Below are 9,377 nucleotides of genomic sequence, written 5' to 3'. Positions count from 1 at the left end.
TTTGCTATACCAACAGACTATAATATTTGACAAACATCCTTATATATCTATACTAATGTGATGCTGGCCTCTCTTTGATTGCTGGGAGATGACAGTTAAGTCTTGTTAAACTATCTTTCAACACAATGTTTATAAAGAACATGACACAACAAGACATTTATTAATGTGTATTATTCATACATGCTCTCTTGTAGATGCTAAAACTTTTCAGTCAAGTATGCAAATAAAACCTGAAGAAAATATTTATTGCATAGGAATTGTTAAGTTTGCTTCTTTAACAACTTGTTTAAAATAAACATGTGTTCATCTAGTATTTCTATCACAAACAAAATGCAGAAATGCTCTATTATGCGTGTTAGGATTTCATGTATAGGTACACATACAGCTCATGCCATTAACCAAATCCTGCTATTCCTATGGTATGAACACACAAAGCCTGAAACAGAATACTGGTCTTCATTCATGCAAGACAAGTATGACAGATTAACTTCCTCCCACACACTTCCAGAGATTGAAATTAATAAAACAGAAGGAATGGCCTGTGGAATTGTGAAAACGTAAACCTTTGATGAGTAGCAAAATAAATGTCATAAGAAAGTTCAGTTTAGGGATACAAATAAACCGGACTGCTTAAGTAGTCACTTATGGAGGCAAATTTATGATAAATAAATGCTAGAGAAAGAATTTGTTCGTGGTGTTATTGGTAATGGATTCCTTTTAGAGTTTGCTACGAAGTACTGGCTTAACAGTATGTGGTGACTCCACTGCCTTTTCTGGTCAATTTGCATACAGTTTTTCTATAGCTTCTGCATGTAGCTCAGCAGCCACATTCCTTTTCAGCTTCAACGTCGGTCCTACAAGAGAGCACAGCATTTTACACGAGACTAGTGAATAAAAATAAACCAGTTTACCCTAGATATCACATCCGTGCTACACATAAACCACTCAATATTAAAACATGTTGAATATCTGTTTTATGGTAAAAGAAGCAGTGATAATAAGATAACGTATCTCATTTGTAACCTAAGCCCTAACTATTCTATTTCAGAAATAGACAACACGGTAATGCAAAACAAGTATTATTTACAAATGGCAAAAGTATTAATATTCCTATAAACTGTGGACAGATATGAATCTTTTGTCAAACTGATACAATTTCAAGACCATGTGTTTATGGCAATCGTATCATTTATACCCCTTCATAAGATTTATTTTTTATAGCCAGACATGCATCTATGTGAATTTATATGTTAGTATGTGACAAGCAAAACAACAACCGAGACTTGGTAGAACCAATTCAAAATGGCTCTTACGTCCGAGCGAATAAGCAAAGTATCCAACAAGACCATGCAGGGGTTAGTCTGGGGTAGCGCATGATTCTGTTAATGTGACAAGCAATAACAACGATAACAAATATCATGCATCATAAACACGTTTAGCTTGGTCACTAGTTCTACTTTTTGCTGTGCAGTCAAACCATGACTTATGATCAATTACCGTAGCATAAATTTTGGAAATGAGATGTAAAATTTGAGGAAACATTTGTCTCGACATAGGAAGTAATATACATGTATAAGGTATGATGATCATAGTTTCTTCAAATATTGCTAATTAGTACAAATGTATGCAGTTCTTCACATAGTTTGGTTCTCAAATAATATTGAACTGTGCTTCCTTGCACTATCTTTTCAAATCTTTTTTTAGTTTTCAAATTTCACGAAGACTGGTGTGAGTGGCAGCGATGGTGAAAAAGGGAAAATGTCTGCTTTTTAAACATTAAAACAACAAACAGTGGGAAAATAAGAGCATACATCTTCAGGTCAATTCTTTGAAGGATATCCAAAACCTTTTAGTAGCTATCATGATGCAAATCAAAGAAAACTGGGAACAGGTAAAAGTAGAGAGTATGGCTGTGATCACTAAAGATAAAACTTATATAAAACAACTATGTTAATTTAAAGTTCCTGTAACCCATATCTCTATGGCACCTCTATCAATACATTATTCATCTCCTGAATCCTTAAAGCTACACCTCCGCTCGCATGACTCTTAATATAAAATACAATAAAAAACCGTTTTTTATTGATTATTTTGTTAATTTAGCTTCTCACATATAATATCATTCATTGCATTTCGCTTGTTTCTTAATCTATATATATATATATATATTTCTCAAAGTATGTCCGTGTGTATGTCGTATGTCTGTCTGCATTCCGGCTATAGCTATTATTATAATAACAAAGCTGACGCAATGTCATGAAGTACCGTCATTAGAAGCCTAGCAGCTTACTGCAATTTTCCATTGACAATGTGCCAGACTAACAGCTTGAAAGGTACAGCTGTTTGACAAAGTTTTAAAACTTTTACTGTTGTTTTCATGTTTCTCTTAATTTATTTAAACTACACAAAACACTTCTCTCATGGTATGTAGCTTGAAAGTTAGAATGGTTAATGTTGTTATATGTTAAATACAAATCAATTTTCTGTCCAGACTTTTTTATTACCCGGGCAACGCCGAGTAGCACAGCTAGTATTATTATATAATGGATTAGTTATGAATTTTACAAGAAGTATTTATAGTGAAGTTTTTGAATCGTAAAAATGAATTAAACAAAATATGTATTTTTATATGAATATATATTTTCAACATACAATGTTTTCAACATATAAAGCATATATTGAAACTAATCAACTTTGTATGTCAAGATTGGAGTGCCGAAATATTTCTATAATTTTTGAAAAAAAAGAAACTGAATAGCCATTGCACTGAACAAGCTACTGAAACATTATCTATTAAAAATCCAGCTATTGCAATTTGATAATTTCAAAACAATTCTGAATGATTCAATAGCTATGCAAAACATTTCTCAACTTTTAACCCTGTTAAAACATGGCGTCAATCCATGGTTTAGATTCTGCATAACATGACAACCTGTTTTAACTCACATAGGTTACAAAGGTTGCGAAAGGCCTTCACGTGACAAATGGAATATATGGTACCAAATACATAACATTGATAGACCTACCTAACTCCCCTCCAGCAATACTGAAGTCACGTGATAATATGGCAAACTTGGAAATCCGTTTAGCATTTGACTCGCTCTTGGCGTTGGCCTTGTCAATCCCTTCCTGAACAGCTTTAGTGACTGCCTCGTCCTTACCATCAAGCACATCACCAACCTATAACCCATCCATTATTACCAATTCACCACGACTGCCCTTAATGGTTCCCTAACAATATCTTAACCATTTTAGTGACTTACCTGTAGATAAAAGATTGCAATTTTGCACATTAATAATTGGTAATTGCTTTATCGTAATGATGCAGTAAGTTTACAAACATACAACATTATTAAAACAGTGCGTTGGAGATCAAAATTTGTGTGTCATGTAGGAAAGGGCACTTTCCAACTCTAGAATGACAAACTATGAAATAGTCTGTCATACTTTGACACCTCATCCTCTGCTATCATATTTTTGATAAGCAACAATATGTACGTTGCTCCAGGATTCAACAAGGTAGTTTGGCATGAAATGATGATTTGTTAAAAATTCTATTGACCTACAAAAACCAAAATCATACAAATTCGCTCAAGTATGAAACAAATAATTGGTTTGAAGTAACTAATAATAATGATCTTGAAAATAATCGTTTCCATGGCAATGTGCTATACTAATCAACTACTCACAAACACGAATGCCTAAAATGTTATGTAACTGGTTTACCAGAACTGAGCTAGGATGATAGGAAAATTCGAATTTTGGTACACCAGAGACTTTGTGATCAACTCTTGCATTTGAAATACAAAAAGGAAGTCGATAAAAGTGTATCGTTGTCTTGTGTAGATTAGGATACAATGACAGTGAGCATAAGTTTGAGTTTATATGGGACCTGTAATGTACTGCCTCTGTACTATCACTGCTTTCATAGTTGATGCATAATGCATAGAATGAAAGAAAATGCAAAAGTAAAACAATATGCGATATTCCACCTAGAAACACTATAACAACACAAAATATCTAAAAACATCGATGCTGTGTCTACAATTTCCTTTTCTCTGTAGTTCAGGATATCCATACAATTGATATGCATATAAAGCTGACTTCTAGCAAGCAACAGAACGGCCCAAATAAATTTAGTAGGATTGATATCATGCGAAGATGAACTGCTGCAATCTGGTAAGGGGAATAGCGGAAGCATGCAGTGTTTTCACTATTATTTTCAGTTGCAGTGTTTTCAGTGTACATGTATTATTGTTAATTATATGATATAAAGACTGCTAACAACTATCAGCTAGGAAGTTATTATAGTGTCACGATTTAGCTATGAAAATGGCGGAAAAAGGTTAAAAGATTTTGTTATCAAGCCAAGAGTCAATAGCAAAGAAGTCTCTAGATACCTTGGTGGCAGAGCTACCGATAGATTTGCACCACTCTATAGTCTGTGGAGTGAACTCATCGGTGGGTTCAAGTGTATCTGGGTCTGGAACAGTCTGTAAAGAGAAAAGGTTGCTGAATCAGGCTGGCCTAGCGACAAGGAGCGGCTACTAATGCACATGCAGTAGACACTCTAAATCTGTTCCACAAATAATTACATTATAAAGATTTTATGTTATATGTGTCATAAAATACACGTAAATTGCTTAATTCGTCTCGAAATCGTCCCAAATTTATTCCAATGGCCATTCCAGAAGTAAAAACTAAACTTCTTAATTTAATGACTGTACTGTAACTGTAGTATTATTGGTTTGTATTGGCAACTTTTCTCTTTTTTTTGTAATCACTTTCATTTGGTTTAGGGTTCATGATTACGGTACCTTTACGTTAAATTAAGGGCGCCTACACCTTCAATGCCAATTTAATTCAAATTTTCGTCACTTTTTTTCTCCACAAGATCAATGCTGCAGAAAATGAAAAAAAATGCTTTTAATGTAGATATTGCGAAATTCATTTTTCAGATTTAAACATACTTTCAAAGTGAGCAGCATGGAAAGAAACTTTCTTCGGTCTCCGATAAGCATGCAATTGGCTACTTGAGGCAAGGCCTCCTTGACATTATCCTCAATAGCGACAGGAGCAACATTCTCTCCTCCGGCTGTGATGAGCAACTCTGTCAACATACATACGTAGTTGTAGTTGAGGTGACTGCGTCACCAAAAAAATAACTCACAAGACCAACAAAATGTGAGATAATGCAGTCTATACAAGTTATCAGATGCCGACTGGCGAGTTGTAGTGGAAAAGAAGAAAAAAGACTTTTGTATAAGACTGCCACTACACAAAGTAAAAACATGATATTCTGAAACACCTAAATAAAATACATGTCAGAGTTGAACAAAGTACATGTATTCATGTATATACGAATTGCTTAAAGAGAAGACAACTCTGAGCATGATGGAAAGATTTATATGAAAAGATCTATATATAGAAAGATCTATCTGTATGGGCCTCAGGGGGTTAAAAAAGTTCACCTTACTTGAAACCAAATACTGCAACAAAAACTACAAACCATATATGAAGACCAACACTAGCAAAACTATTAATACAGTCAATTCTCTACTTAGAAACACATCAACATATGAATTTTTCAACATACCATTTAAAATTCGAATATATATTGAACCCTACACCTGAAGTAATTTCAACATGATGTACAAAGTTTCTCGAAATATTACAGTTTCATATGGAAAGGCAGAAAGGCTAGTAAAAACCCTAAGTCTAATACAAGCTAATGTACATACACCATGCTCATTTAAAATCTACCGAGTAAAAGTTAGAGCAAGTTATAGCGCATCTCTATTTCGAGCCTATCTTAAAACATATGCACTGTGCTTTTATTCACGTTATAATAAAAATATTTTTATTATTCAATGTATTTACTTTCTAGTCTCTACATTGAGTATTTTACATAGTATTATATGTCTGTGTTAATGCTATGTGTAATTGTATGCACCATTTATTAAGGAGTTGCCTTAACCTTTTGGGCTCTTGAATGAATTATAGTGTACTATTATGTCAAAAAACTCTATTAGCCTACAGTTTTTAGAGTAAATTTTTCTACAGTAATAAGCAAATTTTAACATCAATACTTCAGTCGAGATGCCATATCTGGTAGTGGCTTTTCTCAGTGACTGCATTCTCTACTACTACTAGAGAGTAGAGACTGTTAACATAATTGCTGAAATTCGAAGACGCAGTAATTATAAATATGTATGAAGGCTGACGCTTGGCACCAATAAAACTTGAAAACATAAAACAGAACATATAAAACAGTCATGTTAATTTAAAGTTCTTATATCTCATATCTCTACAGAATATATCTCTGTGGTGGCATCCACAGAATATCAGCATGCTGGCGTTTGCTCGGAAAACTTTCACAAAGCTCAGACCTCATTGACTAATCATGTTTGTGCGAAGCAGGCTTTTGCATAATAGAAAGTTATTAGAAATATTAGAAAGACACAGCGAATCTTTGCACAGCTAATAAACTAGCAAACATTGCCATGAGTGCACAACTGCTTAGACAATCCCAACTAACGTGTGCGATATTAAATATTAGAGCGTTCATCTAAGAGAAGAATACTTTAGCATGCGAGCTAAGGCCGTGTAGCTGCTAGAGCAACAGCGTCATGCGATGCCAAACATAGAGTGAACACGAGTAGAGATTTATTAATATAAGACACTTATGGTGCAGCTAGTGTAGTAGCTTTGTCATGATGGAAACTGCAATAATATTTACCAAATGAAATAATAGTTAGCTAAAAAATATTCAAATTCAGGTTCTACTGGTGCTTGATGAAGATTCGTTCAGTTTTGGTGTTCCAAAGGGGTGCAACAGTGCATGGCGCTCACAGTGCCATGTGTAAACGAGGTGCAACTGTGCCATGTGTAACAGCAGATATAAACAATATGAAAACTACTTGCTTTTCAAGTTTTGTCATCTGCATAAGTAGTTATGAAAACTGCATGAACAGCAAACGAAAATAGTTATTTCTTAGCAAATATACTAACTTTCGCCCCAAAAGCACTGACAGCCAAACCTCTGCATATTTACTGGACAATGTGTATGATTAGGTAATTACAAGTAGTGGTTTAAATGTAGATATGAAAAATTAAACACAGGTAAGATGAAAATAATAGGTGAGCTAGTCTATGCATGACCAGTGCCGACCCGACAGGTTTGTGATATGGTGTCTAGTTGTCTCACACCCCTAGTTGAAACAAGAAAAAGGCTATTATAGGAAAGTCTGCAAATTCAAATGACATCATAATTCTGGGCATATCGTGGAAAACAAACACACCTCAAGCAACAAAGTCTCTCATTAGTAGTTCACTAACAGTTTCATGGTGACAAATCTCTTCCTCACAGCTCTACCTTGTGCAATGCCTTCAGAGTCTGAGAAACTTGAGAGAACCGTATGATGCTGTAAACTAGCGCTAAACTCGCAAAGTCCTGTCTTACCCTGATTCTACTCTGTATGTATTCATTCTTTAATTATTATGGAACAAAGTAGGCTCACCTTTGATTCGGCCAGTAATGAAAAGAAAACCATGATTGTCAGTGAAACCAACATCTCCAGACTTGAGCCGGTACTCTTCATCAAAGGTATCAAGGGTCTTAGCTTCTTCTCCGAGATACCCCATGAACACGTGTCGACCAAACATTGCGATCTCGCCATTGCCCTTGTCATCTTTGTTGAGCAGCTCATAGCCATAGCCCGGTATGTAATAGCCTGCACTGTGCGGCTTCCAATGTTTGTTATTCTCTATCCAAACTGTCATCGATGAGGCTCCTGTGCACTCACTCATGCCTGTGCCAGACAACCAGCGCTAAAGCTACTGATACCTTTCTTATAGCAAACACAAATAAGTACAACAACAAAAAGCTCAGAAGCAATACGAGAAGTAGACCTACCATAGACTTCCATAACTGGCAAACCAATAGACGCGAAGAATTCGTGAGACTCGGGATTCAAGGGCGCTGCGCCAGAGTAGATATAGCGGGCCTTTGCTAAGCCCAACTGAACTCGAAATACATTTAGTATCTTCTTGGCTAACGCGTTACCGAACGCAGGCCCTTCCCTAAAAAAGATCCATTGGATCATGATTACACTTTGCTAACACCAGACTCGTACTATAAGGTGACACACGACAATTCAGCGTATGAAACCTGCTTAATTTATACACCAGCCCAGCTACAGAAGAAATGTGATCTCCCTCACTATTTGCAAACCAATTAAAATTCACCAGGTGAGTTTTATGTGTAGACAAATTCCCTTTTTGTTTAACATGTTTTGACATAAGCTGCATGTGTCAAGTACATGTCCAGCCTTTGCTACTATCAACAACATAGAGTACAAGCGGACATACTTGATGTTGCCCAGGTGATGAACACAGCTTGAATTTCTAGTTTTTATTCTAGTCTACGTCTAATTAATTATTGAACAGTTGTGGGAAAATCAGTAAAAAGATTTTCAAAATAATTTTGAGAAAATGTTCGTTTTAAAGAGAATTATGAGTTTTTGAAAAATTTCAATATTTCATTTATTTTGTCAAATATAGTGTTAAATTTACCATTATCATTTAAATTGCATTAAAATGTCATATTTTTGTATTTGGTGGTTTTGTAGATTTGCTGAGTGATATTTTGTGTGAAATCTTACATGAGTTTTAGTACAAGATTTCTAGAAGAAAATGAATAAACATTCTTATTACACACTTTTTTTTTAAGAAACCAATTTTTCAGTTTAATAGAATATTATGTTTTTGCCAGACAAATCAAGTTGAAGATATTCCTACCATATTCTTATTTTCACTATCTAAAATCCTGGTATAGGTACTCAAGCCCGTTTTGGCAAAAATGCCTAAAACTCAGGGTAAAAAATAACAAACTTTCTCAGAAAGTCTTTTTGACATTTTGCGATATAAATATGGAATTTGTGCCACTTATTTGATGAAAAATTAAAATACTTGTTTTAAAATTGTTAAATACAAAATTTTGTTTAGCTAAAAACGTGTTAAAAGCCTGGCACAGCTTGAGAAATTAATACCAATTAGAAGTACATATTTTACCAGGAACTAGTAGGACACAATTTCTTTTTAAATTAAATACTCTTAATTTTTAAAAATTGATGTTAATTATTCACACATTTATTGTAACACACTTATAAAAAGAATGTTGTGTAGATGGTGTATGACACAGCATTGCATGAAAATACATAGTGTGATCAATTTCTCTACAATTGAATTCTGGCTCAGTGAATATACAGTATGTATCATCCTATTTTCTGTCTATTCTCAGAACCCCATCCTATTACAAAATGGTATTTAGTGTCATTTTCATTCACAAAAAAGTTTGTTTCAGTCTTAACGCCCCT

The 9,377-nt window shown here is 34.5% G+C and overlaps 1 protein-coding gene across 1 annotated transcript in view; it reads right to left on the bottom strand.

The window, feature by feature from the left end:
• Window positions 1–137: 137 nt before the first annotated feature.
• LOC137389588 (long-chain-fatty-acid--CoA ligase ACSBG2-like) overlaps window positions 138–9,377 on the bottom strand; it is a 32,479-nt gene continuing 23,239 nt past the window's right edge. Inside the window, exons 12-17 of the mRNA XM_068075639.1 lie at window positions 7,916–8,082; window positions 7,521–7,811; window positions 4,971–5,110; window positions 4,401–4,493; window positions 3,027–3,180; window positions 138–854 (exon numbers count right to left, since the gene is read on the bottom strand). Coding sequence (XP_067931740.1) covers window positions 778–854; window positions 3,027–3,180; window positions 4,401–4,493; window positions 4,971–5,110; window positions 7,521–7,811; window positions 7,916–8,082 — 922 coding nt within the window. The 3' untranslated portion in view covers window positions 138–777. The remainder of the gene's footprint in view (window positions 855–3,026; window positions 3,181–4,400; window positions 4,494–4,970; window positions 5,111–7,520; window positions 7,812–7,915; window positions 8,083–9,377) is intronic.

Source organism: Watersipora subatra, chromosome 3 (genome assembly GCF_963576615.1).
Source record: "Watersipora subatra chromosome 3, tzWatSuba1.1, whole genome shotgun sequence".
In the NCBI taxonomy this organism is placed as follows: Eukaryota; Metazoa; Bryozoa; class Gymnolaemata; order Cheilostomatida; family Watersiporidae; genus Watersipora; species Watersipora subatra.
This window is presented reverse-complemented; position numbering and strand designations above follow the sequence as displayed.